Raw genomic sequence first — 18,969 nt, forward strand, 5'->3', positions numbered from 1 at the left:
AGAGAGCGAGAGAGAATTTCCCTGACAGGAAATTCTTCCACGCATGCTCAGTTTCAAAAGACGGCATCCGTCGCTGGATTCCTGCTTTTGACAGTCAACGACAGATCCTGCGTCCATAGGCTTCCATTATGGCCAACGACGGACAGCGCAGGATCCGTCGCTGAGCGATTTTCCGACGTGCACAAAAAACATTCCTCTGTGCGTTGTCTCCGCCCGACGGACAGCAATTTTATGACGGATCCAGCGCACGACTGATGAAACGGAAGGCCATCCGTCACAATCCGTCGCTAATACAAGTCTATGAGAAAAAAACGGATCTAGCAGAAACATTTGCTGGATCCGTATTTTTTCACAAAACGACGCATTATGACAGAAAAAGAAAGACGGAAGTGTGAAAGGGGCCTTAGGTGTATCAGAATCTCTTCCCCTTCACCAGGGATTCACAAGCTGTGCAGGCTTAGAATGCCATTCTGTGTGGCCCCTAACCACATGGACAGAAAAATGCTTGACAGCCAGGATTACTATATGTGATCAGCCACACACAGAAGAGTAGAGACAGCGGCTGAGGAGCAGGGACTGGCGACTACTAATGGTGCCTGTGTAGGTGCAGCGCCCCCACTGCCGCAGGGCCGAGGGGTACCCGGTACCGGGCCTCTGAGTCTCTGCTCTGGGGTTGTCACGGTGGCTAGGCCCGATCCGTGACCCTGCCGAGGGGCGCACAGTGAATGATGTGATGGATGTAGATGGTGATGGTGGTGTAGTTATGAAGTGCCGGTCGCAGTAAATAACGAGGACACCAGGTTGCAGTCTCTTTACCTCTTTACTGAAGATCTCTGGGTCCTCAGTCCGGAATCCGGATAACCAGGCTGCGCAAGTCCGGCCGGTCCAATGGCACCTCCAGAGTTCTCTTAACAGGTGGAAATCTGTGCCTTCCTTCTAGCGCTAGGTGTTGCGGTCCTTCCCTGCTGTGCTTACGGAAAGTCCCCACAACTGTTGTGTCCGTTTCTTAAGTTCCCTCACAACTCGATTAGATGATGTTCTGCTAATCCTCCGTCCCTCCCTGATGTTGCGGTTAGGACGGCACCCGTATGACGGGTAGGCTCGGAGCTCTTCCGGGACCCTAGAGTCGCCCCTCTCCACAAGTTGCCCCCCAAGACTGCATAGGTGATTTGGGTGAGACAGCCCGCCTTAGACTGACTGTCCTGCCGTTGGTTTAGAGTATTGCCTGAAGCTGAATATTGTAATACTCCCTCGGCGTTCCGGCCGCCGGTTGTGCGCCTCAGTAGGATGTTGCCTCGGTCTCACAGCACGACTCCTACTGGTATTCTCCTTCTTGCTTTGATCTCGTTTCTCACTCAGCACAATCTATCTCGCTTCTAATCCTTCCTTGGGCACCGCCGCTATGCTGAGCAGGCAGGGTCCCGTTAGGTTCCTTCTTGTAGCCAGGCCTCTGTCAGGATCCCACCCCTGACAGGGACCCTACCGAATCTTCTCCCACAACACCCTCTGCCACAAGGTGTTGCCTGGTTCCAACCCAGTCAGCTTTCTGATCTAACTTCCTGCCTGACCCCCAGTTTACCCACAATGGTGGGGAGTGGCCTAGTGAATAGAACCTGGATAGATCTCTGGATGCCTCGTACATCAGGAGAATGGGGCCTCACACCAGAAAATCTAGTGTGAGTTAGACAGGTGGCCATGTCTGTGGCGCGCTCTACTGGGAAATGGTCAGAATAATGTGAAAACACAGTTCACTAAAGGACTTTTCCAATTTAGTCAGAAAGATATTCAAAGAGAATTTGACAGTTATTTATGTGAATTTAAGGTCAGAATATTTTTCCAAAGCTGCGTGCCCACGATGAGTTTTTGACGCTGCATATTTTCTCTGCATTGAAAATGGATGGGATTTATAGAAATCTCCTGCCCACTGTGCATGTCTTTTCTCAGCGTAAAGTGACCTGTTGTGCATGTTTCATATGTCAGTTTCACTTGTAAGTACACTGAGTGTTATGTGCAGATTTTTGGACCAAAAAAGGTTGTGCACCCCTGTCCAACATCATATAGCCCTCAGATTAGGGAGAAAAAAACATGCTGACAGATTACTGAAAGGGTAGAAATATTCTTAATATTATTACTATGCATTGGCCAGGAATGGAGATTGGCTGTATGTCACGAATCACAACACTGTACAGTATTGCTCTAATTGATTTTTTTCTCACCGCACCATTAATATTGTATTTCATATTATATTATAGGATGGCTCCACAAAGAAATGAAAAGCAGCCCTAAGATGTCGTCATTGAAGCTAAAGAAGCGTTGGTTTGTCCTTACCCACAATTCACTAGACTATTACAAGAACTCGGAGAAAAATGCCATTAAACTGGGCACGCTGGTTCTTAACAGCCTATGTTCTGTGGTACAGCCGGAGGAGAAAATCTTTAAGGAAACTGGTGAATAACCCTTTCTTTGTGTATGTGATGCATAAAATATGTATGATGAGTGTAACACCCATGTGTTTGCCAGGATACTGGAACGTGATGGTGTATGGCCGCAAGCACTGTTATCGCCTTTACAGCAAGCTGCTGAATGAGGCCACGAGATGGGCCAGCGCCATTCAGAATGTCATTGACACTAAGGCGCCTATAGACACCCCGACACAGCAGCTGATACAGGACATCAAGGTAAGGATCTGATAAAGTGCTGTCCTGCCAAAGGTAGCATAATAACCACAAGAAAAAGAAAAGATGGCAAGAATACCAATATATATGATGTTGTGACGTGGTCCTGAGCTCTGTTTCATGGGAAATGGCTTTCTCTTTTTATAGGAAAATTGCCTGAATAATGAAGTTGTAGAGCAGATATACAAAAGAAATCCAATTCTTCGCTACACTCATCACCCTCTACATTCTCCATTACTGCCACTTCCTTATGGAGACATCAACTTAAACCGTACGTCCTTTTTCATCTCTGAATATGTGATAGCATGTAGCTGATTGGCACCGAATGTGATCTGCAACGAGCATGTTACACACAGACATGGCTGAGCTGAGTGATACATATAGCCTTGTGGGATAGGATTCTGCGTATCTAGCATTTCATTAAAGGGTGATTCCCATCTTAGCAAGTTATCATCTACGCAAGGAATAATTTGCTGATCATTGAGGATTCTACCACAGGGACCCCCACCAAATACAAGACCTGGACTCTGAAGTGCCCTGGTTCATTGGAGAGATGGTTGCATACAGTGCTTGGCTATCTCTGGCAGTTCAGTCCCGTAGGCAACGACCGGAGTGGTTGGATGCATGCGCCGCCATTGCTCCTTTTAAACTGTGCACTTCACAGCCCCATTCTTAAGACTAGTGGGGGTCTCAGTCTTAAGATCCCCAGCAATCAACCAAATTGCTAATTTTCATTAGATTTCTGTTCATTGTGGGCTTAGCAGTTCAGTGGTGGGCCTACTTATTGACTGACAGCTACGTGTGTGCACACTCATGCAGAGAGGACATTCAGTCTTTGAATGAGACCACACAGATTCGGAAGCCCAGAATAAACATAGTGTTAAATGAATAAACTTTTCCTCAAAATTATACACTGCTCAAAAAAATATAAAAATAAAGGGAACACTTAAACAACAGAATATAACTCCAGCTAAATAAAACTTCTGTGAAATCAAACTGTCCAATTAGGAAGCAACACTGTTTGACAATCAATTTCACCTGCTGTTGTGCAAATGGAATAGACAACAGATGGAAATTATTGGCAATTATCAAGACACACTCAATAAAGGAGTGGTTCTGCAGGTGGGGACCACAGACCACATCTCAGTACCAATGCTTTCTGGCTGATGTTTTGGTCACTTTTGAAGGTTGGTTGTGCTTTCACACTCGTGGTAGCATGAGACGGACTCTACAACCCACCCAAGTGGCTCAGGTAGTGCAGCTCATCCAGGGTGGCACATCAATGCGAGCTGTGGCAAGGTTTGCTGTGTCTGTCAGCATAGTGTCCAGAGCCTGGAGGCGCTACCAGGAGACAGGCCAGCACACCAAGAGACGTGGAGGGGGCTGTAGGAAGGCAACAATCCAGCAGCAGGACCGCTACCTCAGCCTTTGTGCAAGGAGGAACAGGAGGAGCAGTGCCAGAGCCCTGCAAAATGACCTCCAGCAGGCCACAAATGTGCATGTGTCTGCACAAACGGTTAGAAACCGACTCCATGAGGATGGTGCCCGACGTCCACAGATGAGGGTTGTTCTCACAGCCCAACACTGTGCAGGACGCTTGGCATTTGCCACAGAACACCAGGATTGGCAAAGTCGCCACTGGCACCTTGTGCTCTTCACAGATGAAAGCAGGTTCATACTGAGCACATGTGACAGACGTTGTAGGGAGGTCATACAGGTACAGGTAAACGGAGGCAACACACACAATTGAACATCATTTCCTTGTCTTGAGGCATTTCCACTTATGTAGAATCAGCCTGTAATTTGATTTTCCACTTTGATTTTGAGTATCATCCCACATCCAGACCATGGGATATTCATTTTGATTTACATTGATCATTTTTATGTTTTATTGTTCTCGACACATTCCACTATGTAATGAATAAAGATTTGCAACTGAAATATTTCATTCAGTGATATCTAGGATGTGGTATTTTAGTGTTCCCTTTATTTTTTTGAACAGTGTATATAAGTCTTATTCAGCCATGCCTTCTCAATACCATGCCTGAAAACAGAGGATGTTCCAACATGAGAGGATCACCACTAGGGATCTTCCAGTACTGATGGCACCATTATGATCTGCTGATTCCATGGGCTAGTGTCCCTTTCATTGTGTATGACGCACAGCACCATACATTTTGTGGGATCTGTGTTTGGTATTTCAGCTTAGTCCCATTTATGTGAATAGGACTGGACTGCAGAGAGTTGCACTGACAGATCTGTGGGTGTGCTGGTAAATGGACCCCACTAATCTGATATTAATGGAGTATCAGCAGGATTGGCCATCAATATTACAGTCCCAATAAGCTTGACTCAGCACTGGTTCTGTGCTATATCTTACTAAATTGTGATCCATTCCTTCCCTGTTATACTGATATGGAGTGCAGTCATACAGCCAAAGACCTGCTAGATTCTGGAGTACAGTACACTCACTTCAGTAGCTATTACTGCCAGCAGAGCACTTTGTTATTACATGAAATGGGCACTTAATTAACTTTATGATTGCATTATCGTCCCAATATTATCAGATGTTCTCAGGAATTAATTACCCATGTCGATTCTTGTTACAGTGTTAAAAGACAAAGGCTATACAACGCTTCAGGATGAAGCCATCAAGATATTCAATTCTTTGCAGCAGCTCGAGTCTCTCCCTGATCCTGTGCCAATAATCCAGGGTATTCTTCAGACTGGTCACGACTTGCGACCTTTGAGAGATGAACTTTACTGTCAGCTTATTAAGCAGACCAACAAAGCTCTACATCCTGGCAGCATCGGGAACCTGTATCACTGGCAGATTCTCACGTGTCTGAGCTGTACCTTTCCACCTAGTCGCAGTATTCTGAAGTATCTCAAATTTCATCTGAAGAGGTGAGATATAAGTTTAGGTGGCATATCACGATTTAAATGACAAATATAACAGGAAGCAGTCAGCAGCAAATGCACTATTTACCTGCAGATAAAGTGGTAATCTGCAGGTAAATAATGTTTTAATCATGTTCAGCTGGTTACTGGAATAGTGGCTACAGGGCGAAAATGACGTTTTATTCTCCCTGCAGCTGCTTGCTCCAGGCATTGGGGCAATGAACTATGCTCTGCATCTCCTGGAAGTGGCTTTTACAATGTAAGCCTATGGGGTGTCAGAATGAAGCACTGTAAGAGCCTACCAGCTCATGCATAGAGCATAGCGTGAACTGGAGAGTCTGAAGTGACATAACTGAGAAGTGGAGCAGAGCAGCGCTGGATACCAGAGAAGACGGCGGTAGGTGAGTATTTTAACACATACACACTAGTCTATAACGTACAAAAATGTAATAGAAAAAACTTCATGGCAGTGCATCTTTAATTCATGTGTTTCTATGTCAGTGTTTTCTTACTTTTTTTTTTACAATTTATTAAGTAAGACAACTAATGCTTTGTGCATGTCTGTTTATTTTACCTTTGCAGAATAAGAGAACACTTCCAAGGTTCGGAGATGGAAAAGTATGCTGCATTTATCTACGAATCCTTGAAAAAAGCCAAATGCAGGGAGTTTGTGCCATCTCGAGATGAAATTGAAGCTTTAATTAAGAGGCAGGAAATTACAACCACAGTATACTGCCATGGTGGAGGAGCTTGTAAGATCACTATCAACTCCCACACCACAGCTGGCGAGGTGAGTCCTTGACATGAACTGACCATACAGGGCGGGGAGAGTTACAAAACCTAGAAGATGGCAAAACTAGACAAGTCGTCTGTAGTGACCCATTGGGACTATTGGGACAATTATGTCCTATACTGGAGAGCTGTTCTTTCCCTAGAGACCCTGGCACAACCATATATTACTTGTTTACCTAATGGGTAATAATGTTTAATTGGCATGGTTTAATACTACACTGTAATGTGTCCACAATCGAAACCTAACATCCGTCCTTCATAACGAAAGCTATTCTCTCTTTGTAGGTTGTAGAGAAGTTGATTCGGGGCCTGGCCATGGAAGATAGCCGAAATATGTTTGCCCTCTTCGAGTACAATGGGGTCACAGATAAAGCCATTGAAAGTAGAGCTGTGGTGGCCGATGTCCTGGCTAAATTTGAAAAGTAGGTTTTGCTTGTTCGCCAATGCTCAGAATCGGAAAGCAGCACTTATCACTGTACAGTATCTGTGTGTATTTCCTATTCATCTCTGTATTTTCTCCTAATCCATATGCTTTACTGTGATGCAATTTCAGTAATCAAGATACACAATATCAGTTTTATCACTTTCTTATCATACTATTACTAAAAAATGGTGGGTGTTCTGTTAAGCCATTGTGTATGCAGTGTCAGGCTCCGACCACCTCCAAACCTCGCCAGAGCCCTCCGGCACTTACTCAGAAAAATCTAGTGTCTTCTTTTATTCTAGCAAACACAGTAGTGTCACATTCTTTTTCTAGTGGTTTTAGTTTTATCACATCATTATGACTTAACATCATTTTAATATTTGTTATTTTGTATTTTAGTAAACCGTTGTCCCCTGCAATAGAAGCCTAAGTCATTTACTTACATAAGTAATCATTCTAATAATAATAATGTTATTTCTATAGCGCCAACATATTCCGCTGCACTTTACAGCTAATATTGACCATGCTACTATGGGTATAAGGGCATGTTCACCCATAGAGTTTTTTTTGCTGTGCTTTTCTCTTCCACATTTTTGCGTAAAAACGCAGTACCAGCAAAATGAATGAGACTTCTAAATTCTTATGAACATGTTGTGTTTTCCTTTTCCCTGCTTTTTTCACCTGCGGCGCATTTTTTTCTAAATACAGAATGTGAATTCTTTCAGAGTTTTTACCCACTAAGATAATGCAGCAATGAGATTAAAAAAAGCATAAAAAACTCAAAGCATCAAAATCTTTTTTTTTTTTTAAATGCACATAATATGAGCAGTGTTTTTCACGCCAACTCTCACGTGGAAAAAAAATCTACATGTGTACAATTTCCAGAATATGCGTTAATTTAAATCAGCATAGTATATATACATGCAGGGGATGAACCTATAGTATACTTGCTTATATACAGTTCATATAGAAGGAACTATGGATGTGCTGTGGATGATCTGACTGATATGTAGGCCGCAAATCTATAGAGACTGCTAGCTTGAGCACGGCTTCTATCTTGAAGCTCAAAGAATCAAAAGTGTGAATGAGTCCAAAGCACGGCCAATATGATCAACTGCTGCTATACTGCAGAGCCTGTGTTGTGAATTTGGATTCTGGGCTCCCCCGGTGGCTACTGGTGGAATTGAACTGGTGTTGTCATCTTCTCTGTTCACCTGTTCCCATCAAGATGTGGGAGTCGCTATATAACCTTGCTGCTCTGTTAGTTGCTTGCCGGTCAACAATGTTATCAGAAGCCTCTCTGTGCTTGTTCCTGCTCCTAGACAACTACTAGATAAGTTGGACTCTTGTCCATGTTTGTTTTTGCATTTTTGTTCCAGTTCACAGCTGAAGTTTCGTTACTGTGTCTGGAAAGCTCTTGTGAACAGGAATTGCCACTCTGGTGTTATGAGTTAATGCCAGAGTTTTAAAGTAATTTCTGGATGGTGTTTTGATAGGGTTTTCAGCTGACCATGAAAGTGTCCTTTCTGTCTTCTGCTATGTAGTAAGTGGACCTCAAATTTGCTAAACCTATTTTCATACTATGTTTGTTATTTCATCTTAATTCACCGCCAATACATGTGGGGGGCCTCTGTCTCCTTTCGGGGTATTTCTCTAGAGGTGAGCTAGGACTAATATTTTCCTCTGCTAGCATTATTTAGTCCTCCGGCTGGTGCTGGGCATCTAGAATCAACGTAGGCATGCTACCCGGCCACTGCTAGTTGTGCGTTAGGTTTAGTTCATGGTCAGCTCAGTTCCCATCTTCCAAGAGCTAGTTCCTATATATGCTGATGCTATGTTCTCTTGCCATTGAGAACATGACAGTTTGACCGGCCCACTAAAGGGTTAAAATCCTTGGCTGAGAAAGGAGAGAAATAAGAAGTCTGCTGAGATTTTTTTTTTTTTTTTTTTTTTTTTCCCTCTTTCTAATCTTTGAATGGCTCTGTGTCCACCTGTTTGTAATGGATCTTCAGAGTGTAACTGCAGGTTTGAATAATCTCGCCACGAAGGTACAAAATTTGCAAGACTTTGTTTGTCATGCACCTGTATCTGAGCCGAGAATTCCTTTGCCGGAATTTTTCTCGGGGAATAGATCTGGGTTTCAGAATTTTCGAAATAATTGCAAATTATTTTTGTCCCTGAAATTTCGCTCTGCCGGAGACCCTGCACAGCAGGTCAGGATTGTGATTTCCTTGCTCCGGGGCGACCCTCAAGACTGGGCTTTTTCATTGACACCAGGGGATCCTGCGTTGCTCAATGTGGATGCGTTTTTTCTGGCCTTGGGGTTGCTTTATGACGAACCTCATTTGGAGCTTCAGGCAGAAAAAACTTTGATGTCCCTATCTCAGGGGCAAGATGAAGCGGAAATTTACTGTCAAAGATTCCGTAAATGGTCTGTGCTTACTCAGTGGAATGAGTGCGCCCTGGCGGCGACTTTCAGAGAGGGTCTCTCTGATGCCATTAAGGATGTTATGGTGGGGTTCCCTGTGCCTGCGGGTCTGAATGAGTCCATGACAATGGCTATTCAGATCGATAGGCGTTTGCGGGAGCGCAAACCAGTGCACCATCTGGCGGTGTCCACTGAGAAGTCGCCAGAGAGTTTGCAATGTGATAGAATTCTGTCCCGAAGCGAGCGGCAGAATTTTAGACGGAAAAATGGGTTGTGTTTCTATTGTGGTGATTCTACTCATGTTATATCAGCATGCTCTAAGCGCACTAAAAAGCTTGATAAATCTGTTTCCATTTGCACCTTACCGTCTAAGTTTATTCTATCTGTGACCCTGATTTGCTCTTTGTCATCTATTACCACGGACGCCTATGTCGACTCTGGCGCCGCTTTGAGTCTTATGGATTGGTCCTTTGCCAAACGCTGTGGGTATGATTTAGAGCCTTTGGAGACTCTTATTCCTCTGAAGGGGATTGACTCCACCCCATTGGCTAATAATAAACCACAATACTGGACACAAGTAACTATGAGTATTAATCCGGATCACCAGGAGATTATTCGCTTTCTGGTGCTTCATAATCTACATGATGATTTGGTGCTAGGATTGCCTTGGCTGCAATCTCACAACCCAGTCCTCGACTGGAAAGCTATGTCTGTGTTGAGCTGGGGATGTAAGGGGGCTCATGGGGATGTACCTGTGGTTTCCATTTCATCATCTATTCCCTCTGAAATTCCTGAGTTCCTGTCTGACTATCGTGACGTCTTTGAAGAATCCAAGCTTGGTTCATTACCTCCGCACCGAGAGTGCGATTGTGCCATAGATTTAATCCCGGGTAGTAAATACCCAAAGGGTCGTTTATTTAATCTGTCTGTGCCTGAACATGCTGCTATGCGAGAATATATAAAGGAGTCCTTGGAAAAGGGACATATTCGGCCATCGTCATCTCCCTTAGGAGCCGGTTTTTTCTTTGTGTCAAAAAAAGACGGCTCTTTGAGACCATGTATCGATTATCGGCTTTTGAATAAAATCACTGTAAAATATCAATACCCATTGCCGTTGCTGACTGATTTGTTTGCTCGCATAAAGGGGGCCAAGTGGTTCTCTAAGATTGACCTTCGTGGGGCGTATAATTTGGTGCGAATCAGGCAGGGGGATGAGTGGAAAACCGCATTTAATACGCCCGAGGGCCACTTTGAGTATTTAGTGATGCCTTTTGGTCTTTCAAATGCTCCGTCAGTTTTCCAGTCCTTTATGCATGATATTTTTCGCGATTATTTGGATAAATTTATGATTGTGTATCTGGATGATATTCTGATTTTTTCGGATGACTGGGACTCTCATGTCCAGCAAGTCAGGAGGGTTTTCCAGGTTTTGCGGTCTAATTCTTTGTGTGTGAAGGGTTCTAAGTGTGTTTTTGGGGTACAGAGGATTTCCTTTTTGGGATATATTTTTTCTCCCTCTTCCATTGAAATGGATCCTGTCAAGGTTCAAGCTATTTGTGATTGGACGCAGCCCTCTTCTCTTAAGAGTCTTCAGAAATTTTTGGGCTTTGCTAACTTTTATCGTCGATTTATTGCTGGTTTTTCGGATATTGCTAAGCCATTGACCGATTTGACTAAGAAGGGTGCTGATGTTGCTGATTGGTCCCCTGACGCTGTGGAGGCCTTTCGGGAGCTTAAGCGCCGTTTTTCCTCTGCCCCTGTGTTGCGTCAGCCTGATGTTGCTCTACCTTTTCAGGTTGAGGTCGACGCTTCTGAGATCGGAGCTGGGGCAGTGTTGTCGCAGAAAAGTTCTGACTGCTCCGTGATGAGGCCTTGTGCCTTCTTTTCCCGTAAATTTTCGCCCGCTGAGCGGAATTATGATGTTGGGAATCGGGAGCTTTTGGCCATGAAGTGGGCTTTTGAGGAGTGGCGCCATTGGCTTGAGGGGGCCAGACATCAGGTGGTGGTATTGACTGACCACAAAAACTTGATTTATCTTGAGACCGCCAGGCGCCTGAATCCTAGACAGGCGCGCTGGTCATTATTTTTCTCTCGGTTTAATTTTGTGGTGTCATACCTACCGGGTTCTAAGAATGTTAAGGCGGATGCCCTTTCTAGGAGTTTTGAGCCTGACTCGCCTGGTAACTCTGAGCCCACAGGTATCCTTAAGGATGGAGTGGTATTGTCAGCCGTTTCTCCAGACCTGCGGCGGGCCTTGCAGGAGTTTCAGGCGGATAGACCGGATCGTTGCCCACCTGATAAACTGTTTGTTCCTGATGATTGGACCAGTAGAGTCATCTCTGAGGTTCATTCTTCTACGTTGGCAGGTCATCCTGGCATTTTTGGTACCAGGGATTTGGTGGCAAGGTCCTTCTGGTGGCCTTCCCTGTCACGAGATGTGCGAGGCTTTGTGCAGTCTTGTGACGTTTGTGCTCGGGCCAAGCCTTGTTGCTCTCGGGCTAGTGGATTATTGTTGCCCTTGCCTATTCCTAAGAGGCCTTGGACGCACATCTCGATGGATTTTATTTCAGATCTGCCTGTTTCTCAGAAGATGTCTGTCATCTGGGTGGTGTGTGACCGTTTCTCTAAGATGGTCCATTTGGTTCCCCTGCCCAAGTTGCCTTCTTCTTCCGAGTTGGTTCCTCTGTTTTTTCAAAATGTTGTTCGTTTGCATGGTATTCCTGAGAATATCATTTCTGACAGAGGGACCCAATTCGTGTCTAGATTTTGGCGGGCATTCTGTGCTAGGATGGGCATAGATTTATCTTTTTCGTCCGCTTTCCATCCTCAGACGAATGGCCAGACCGAGCGGACTAATCAGACCCTGGAGACATATCTGAGGTGTTTTGTGTCTGCTGACCAGGATGATTGGGTTGCTTTTTTGCCATTGGCGGAGTTCGCTCTCAATAATCGGGCCAGCTCTGCCACTTTGGTGTCCCCGTTTTTCTGTAATTCGGGGTTTCATCCTCGATTTTCCTCTGGTCAGGTGGAAACTTCGGATTGTCCTGGAGTGGATGCTGTGGTGGAGAGATTGCATCAGATCTGGGGGCAGGTGGTGGACAATTTGAGGTTGTCCCAGGAGAAGACTCAGCTTTTTGCCAACCGCCACCGTCGTGTTGGTCCTCGGCTTTGTGTTGGGGATTTGGTGTGGTTGTCTTCTCGTTTTGTCCCTATGAGGGTCTCTTCTCCTAAGTTTAAGCCTCGGTTCATCGGCCCGTATAAGATATTGGAGATTCTTAACCCTGTTTCCTTCCGTTTGGACCTCCCTGCATCCTTTTCTATTCATAACGTTTTTCATCGGTCATTATTGCGCAGGTATGAGGTACCGGTTGTGCCTTCCGTTGAGCCTCCTGCTCCGGTGTTGGTTGAGGGTGAGTTGGAGTACGTTGTGGAGAAAATCTTAGACTCTCGTGTTTCCAGACGGAGACTCCAGTATCTGGTCAAGTGGAAGGGATACGGCCAGGAGGATAATTCTTGGGTGAATGCATCTGATGTTCATGCCTCTGATCTGGTTCGTGCCTTTCATAGGGCCCATCCTGATCGCCCTGGTGGTTCTGGTGAGGGTTCGGTGCCCCCTCCTTGAGGGGGGGGTACTGTTGTGAATTTGGATTCTGGGCTCCCCCGGTGGCTACTGGTGGAATTGAACTGGTGTTGTCATCTTCTCTGTTCACCTGTTCCCATCAAGATGTGGGAGTCGCTATATAACCTTGCTGCTCTGTTAGTTGCTTGCCGGTCAACAATGTTATCAGAAGCCTCTCTGTGCTTGTTCCTGCTCCTAGACAACTACTAGATAAGTTGGACTCTTGTCCATGTTTGTTTTTGCATTTTTGTTCCAGTTCACAGCTGAAGTTTCGTTACTGTGTCTGGAAAGCTCTTGTGAACAGGAATTGCCACTCTGGTGTTATGAGTTAATGCCAGAGTTTTAAAGTAATTTCTGGATGGTGTTTTGATAGGGTTTTCAGCTGACCATGAAAGTGTCCTTTCTGTCTTCTGCTATGTAGTAAGTGGACCTCAAATTTGCTAAACCTATTTTCATACTATGTTTGTTATTTCATCTTAATTCACCGCCAATACATGTGGGGGGCCTCTGTCTCCTTTCGGGGTATTTCTCTAGAGGTGAGCTAGGACTAATATTTTCCTCTGCTAGCATTATTTAGTCCTCCGGCTGGTGCTGGGCATCTAGAATCAACGTAGGCATGCTACCCGGCCACTGCTAGTTGTGCGTTAGGTTTAGTTCATGGTCAGCTCAGTTCCCATCTTCCAAGAGCTAGTTCCTATATATGCTGATGCTATGTTCTCTTGCCATTGAGAACATGACAAGCCTGTATGCAAAAACAGCAGTTTGCTTCTCAGGAACTAGTCGCAGGCCTTCAGTTGCCGGAGAAGGGTCTGCCTTCTAAAACAATGCGAGTTTTGCAAACGTGCTACATTAGTCGGCAGGGTCTTGAACTCTTCTGATAACATTTGTTTTCTCTGTAAATCACAGCTGAATACATTTAGAGACTGTGCTGGCATGGCTTTCTATGAAAATGGAGGTCTTGTTGAAAGATACCCTTGTTGTAGGAATCATCAATGATAAAAACATTGTAGATTTCTTCCAGAAACAGTGCCACTCCATGCCGTGGGTTGTGTCTGGTATTGCAGCTTGGCTCTGTTGAAGTCATTGGGTGCTGTAGAAAGCGTTAGTATAGATTTTAAAATAAAGCAGCCATATCTTCTAATAATTAACAGCACCTTTAACTCCAAAGCTGTCTCTAGAGTTGAAAATACACTCAATGCTATATTTGTGAAAGCCAACAGAGCATTTTGGCTGTGGCTAGTGAAATGACCATACACAGATGACATTGCAAGAGTCATCATTTTCACTGCCAGTTTTAGGAAAAGGTCTACTGTCTGCTGTTTTATCTGGTTAATTATCAGATCATGGACCAGGTGTTTTCAGCAGGTAATCTCATATTCATTTTTTTTTCTCTTTTCAAGGCTTGCTGTCAGTGCTGAACCAGGAGATAGACAGTGGAAGTTCTACTTTAAGCTGTATTGCTTCTTAGACACAGAACATGTACCAAGAGACAGTGTTGAATACGCATTTATGTTTGAACAGGTAAGGATAAAGTAACCACGTTCTTCAAAACTTTCTTCTACAATCATGTAATACACAGCACAAATGTCTGGTTATTACAAAACCTAATTGCAAGGAAGTTCTGCACTTGACATTACCCACCATTATACTTTTCAGGCACATGAAGCAGTTATTCGAGGCCATTTTCCTGCTCCTGAAGAGACTTTGCAGGTTCTTTCAGCGCTAAGATTACAGTATTCCCAAGGTGACCACAGCCCACACACTACGGTACCAGAGATGGAACAGTTCTACCCGGTTCATAAACTGAAGTCTCGTATTTCACAATCCACCAAAGTGACCACACCAGAAAGATCTGAAAGGAAAAGGTCTAGTTTCTTGGAAGGTTCCTTAAGGAGAAGCTTTAGAAGTGGCTCGGTCAGTAAGCAGAAGGTAGAAGACGACCAAATGTTGGATATGTGGGTTAAAGAAGAGGTGATGTCAACAAGGACAAATATTATTGACAAATGGAAGAAACTCCAGGGCATGACTCCAGAACTCTGCATAACCAAATACATGGCCCTGATAAAAGAGTGGCCTGGTTATGGGTCAACGCTGTTTGATGTTGAGGTAAGAAAATGATATATGAAATGCTTCGTATTTTTGCTGAAAGTTGGAAATAATTATTATATTCAGTGAAATAAGCTTATAATAAATGGTACTTGCTCTCACATATGCAAGTTCTTATCAAATTGCAACAATTGTTGTATTTTTGCTTCTTCTACAGTGCAAAGAAGGTGGATTTCCACAAGAATTGTGGTTAGGTGTGAGCGTTGAATCTGTTTCAGTCTACAAAAGAGGAGAAGGACGACCTTTGGAGGTGTTTCACTATGAACATATCCTTTCTTTTGGTGCTCCATTATCTAACACCTACAAGATAGTTGTGGATGAGCGGGAGCTTCTGTTTGAAACTAGTGCGGTAAGTAAACTCTGTTTTAATTTTGTATCTTGTAGGAAAAGTTGGATTAATAGAAATTGTAGAATTGATATGCAAATGATGAGAAAATGGGAAACAAATGTAGAAACATCTTAATTTGTTCAGTATTGACTAAGAGCACTACGTGCAGAAATACACACACTTATATGCCTTGGCCACTATACTAATGGTTGTCTGAGAACTTTTCTGCCACGCTGAATGCACATACACATGTAAATCATCAAGATCCACTGCCAGCAGCTCCCTTTACAATTAAGAACCAATTATGTGCCATATGTGTTCAACGGGAGACAAGTCTGGAGATGCTGCAGTCCATAGTAGTACGTTTAGGACTTACAGGCTGTGAGCAGTAGCACGAGCAGCGTGCTGGCTGGTGTTGTCATGCTGAAAAATGCCCCATTCAGCCGAAAGGTGCAGTTCCAGAGGTCGGACCCCCATCAATCAATAAGTTATCACCTATAGCTGTGGATAGGTGATAACTTGTTTTCACCTGGCAGCCCGTTTTAAGCAACCTCTAGCATTTTACATCAGATTATCTCATGAAATACTTGAATACATGATTTCCCACAAAGTATCTGCTGTTTCTAAATGAACTACATTCATCCCAATATATCTAAATGTCAATAACCTGTTTGTTTTACTCTCTCTCATAAAGGTGGTTGATATTGCGAAGCTGATGAAGGCATACATCTGTATGATAGTAAAGAAAAGATACAGCACCACGCGATCAGAAAGTAGCCATGGGAGCCAGGGGAGTTCTAGGTGAAGACTGTGCCTCTCACATATGCCCTTAACTCTAATTTAAAGGTGCTTCGATAACAAGTAGAAGATCTCATCTCATATTCAGGCTGTTGGGACAGTCGGGATGATGCAGTGCCTAAACTATTAAAAATAACAGCAAGACCCCAAAGTTTCATTGCTTCTCCGTGAGCATCGCCTTAGATGAAATGACCCTGCTGAATGCGGTGATGTGCCTTCTATACCCCCAAATGCCTCCAAACCGAAAACCTGCCCTCCTTGTTTCCTCAAGAAGAGTATTGGATCGCTGCGGGCAGCCTTCCCCAGGACCCATTGATAATGCAACTTTTTGTGTGTGAATTTTGTAAATTCTTTTTTTATTCCATGTATTGGATGAAAGGGAATGTTAATGTGCAATGCAGTGTGTATATTTTCCTTGATCAGTTCCATGTAGTGATTGCGGTCTGTTGTGTTTGTTATAATGCCAGTTTTACCTTTCGTATTCCTTTCTCGCTGTAGCCAGTATACATCCCCGACTGCTGTATAGTAAATTAAGAGGTGACCTAGCTACTAAAAGAATACAGTATTTATGAACTGCCTTATTATGCAGACACTTCCAATATGTCGGTAGCACTTGCTCTACAAACGGTTTCTTTACTTGATACATTTTGCCATATTAACATTTTTAAAGTGCTTGTAAATAGGGAAATGTGAGTGCTTTATTTTTCTATGGAAAGTTTTAATATGAAGCAAAATATTACACCACCTTGTGGTTAGCGTCAGATAAACCAAATCTTTATTCTGCAATGGAAAGGCTTTATGTTAAAAGATTTGCTTCATTGTAATATAAAATCTTGTCAATAAAATATTTAATGTGGATTGGTGTTATTTATAAAAAAAAGTTTCCATTTTTTATATTTATTGGAACCTGGTAAATGATTCTCCAGCAAGTCTAAGTCAAATTGTCAGATGGACAAATACTCTGAGGTGCAAGCAATGGCTATGTAGTCACATTGCTATAGACTATTTCCCTGGGTGTAATACGAAAATGTGATCATATACATTGTAGATGTGACCTCCCTTACCTTTAGCAAGAAAACATGATTTCACGATACTCCAGCATGAGCTCTTAATGCTGCACGTGCTTATCTGCGGACACCTAGTGGTCATGATGTGAGTTACAATTAGTCAAAGTCTGCCGCAATGTCGCAATAATGTTTCTGAGAAATTAAAGTTCTTAAAGGGGTTTTCCTGTCCAAATCAATAAGTCTGCATTCACTCTTTGTGACTGCAGGCTTATGAATCCCCCCAGCACCTGCACTGTGCACTTCAAGGATTTGGGGCCTCAATGGATGGCCACGTCACTAGTCGGGGCGCAGCCTCGCACCATACAAGTGTATGGAGCGAGGCCATGTCGACTAGAAAGGTTCTGGCTGGAAGTATACATAACTCATACATACTCTTTGGTCCCGACTCAGAAACCGGTGAATTCTTGCCGCGCACAAAATTCTGCATTCACACAGAGTGACTACCGACTTATTGATTTGGACCGGACAACCCCTTTAAGTTAAAAAAAAAGTGAATGGTGCACCCCTTTACATTCCAAATACAAAAAAAATAAGGAAGAGCACAAAATTCAATAGAATCAAAGTTGGAGAGTTTTTCTTATTTGTCAGCCATGTGACAAATTCTAATGCAGAGCTTCCCAAATGTTTTATTCTGGGACCTCTCTAGAAAGACTAAGATAACGGCAGGGCCTCACCAGACTGATTCATAAAATATGTAAAGTTCTAAAATTAGTAGAAAAGGAATCGATAATGTCGCTAAACTACAGTACATACTGTATTTCGGTAGTCAGAATAAATAAGCTAAAATCATCTTCAACTGCACTTCCCTAAAACCTAGGGTGCCCTCCATTGGTAGGCTCGGCTCTAAGGTAGAGAATCACCGTCCGCAAGCATAGAATAGCTGAAATGTGGCACGGAGATGACAAAAGCCGAGGTGATACAATCGTAATAGAATTTACTGGAAACTTGTTAACTGCTTAATGACCTATAATTTATACTTTTGCCACTGCTCACTAAAGGGAGTATGAAGCCATATCAGGAGCTCAGCCTTCTTCATATGTGAAAGGTGCCAGATGTGTTACATAGCCAGCATCTGCCTGTAATTACAGTGACCGAACCTAGCGCCAGTTGCTACAGTTTAACCCAGGGGTGTCACTAGCATCAAAGATCCATGGCTCTGGCCCCAAAAGTTTTGTCCAGAAAACCCGGATCTCCTGCAACCGCCGCATTGAACTGAATCAGCATCATCTTGACACCAATACAGTTCAATTCCGTGATAGAGCAGTGAGACACAAGCTCCCTGCCCTATCACCATCCATCTTGTAAGCTGCAGCTGCTATAGGTCTGTGGCTTATTAGACATCAGCACACGATGAAGTTATTGCATCATGTTGCTCTGCAGACCCGCCATTGAAGTGGAGACTGAGGATAGGGTGCCTGGAATCAGGATTAAGTGAGTATAATCTTTATCATTTTTTTATATTACCCGGTGTGAGAGCCATCATACTATACATAAGGGGCTGTGGGGCCATTATATTATAGGTAGGAGGCTGTGGTGCCACCATAATATAGATAAGGGGCTGTGTGGTCATCATACTGTAGATAAGGGGCTGTGGGGCTCCCATACTATAGATAAGGGGCTGCGGTGCCACCATACTATAGATAAGTGGCTTTGGGGCTGCCATACTACAGGTAAAGGGCTGTGGGTTCATTATATTACAGATAGGATGCTGTGGTGCCACCATACCATAGATAAAGGGATGTGTGGCCATCATACTATAGATAAGGGGCTGTGTGGCCACCATACTATAGATAAGGGGCTGTGTGGCCATCATACTATAGAAAAGGGGCTG

At 43.7% G+C, this 18,969-nt stretch overlaps 1 protein-coding gene across 1 annotated transcript in view; it reads left to right on the forward strand.

The window, feature by feature from the left end:
* Nucleotides 1-16,929, forward strand: part of MYO10 (myosin X) — a 243,549-nt gene extending 226,620 nt beyond the window's left edge. The window contains exons 32-41 of the mRNA XM_077269704.1: nt 2,253-2,447; nt 2,521-2,678; nt 2,823-2,946; nt 5,285-5,582; nt 6,159-6,366; nt 6,654-6,790; nt 14,240-14,360; nt 14,496-14,945; nt 15,103-15,294; nt 15,968-16,929. Of these exons, the coding sequence (XP_077125819.1) occupies nt 2,253-2,447; nt 2,521-2,678; nt 2,823-2,946; nt 5,285-5,582; nt 6,159-6,366; nt 6,654-6,790; nt 14,240-14,360; nt 14,496-14,945; nt 15,103-15,294; nt 15,968-16,078 (1,994 nt within the window). The 3' untranslated portion in view covers nt 16,079-16,929. The remainder of the gene's footprint in view (nt 1-2,252; nt 2,448-2,520; nt 2,679-2,822; nt 2,947-5,284; nt 5,583-6,158; nt 6,367-6,653; nt 6,791-14,239; nt 14,361-14,495; nt 14,946-15,102; nt 15,295-15,967) is intronic.
* The last annotated feature ends 2,040 nt before the right edge of the window (nt 16,930-18,969 follow it).

Source organism: Ranitomeya variabilis, chromosome 6, assembly GCF_051348905.1.
Source record: "Ranitomeya variabilis isolate aRanVar5 chromosome 6, aRanVar5.hap1, whole genome shotgun sequence".
NCBI classification, from domain to species: Eukaryota; Metazoa; Chordata; class Amphibia; order Anura; family Dendrobatidae; genus Ranitomeya; species Ranitomeya variabilis.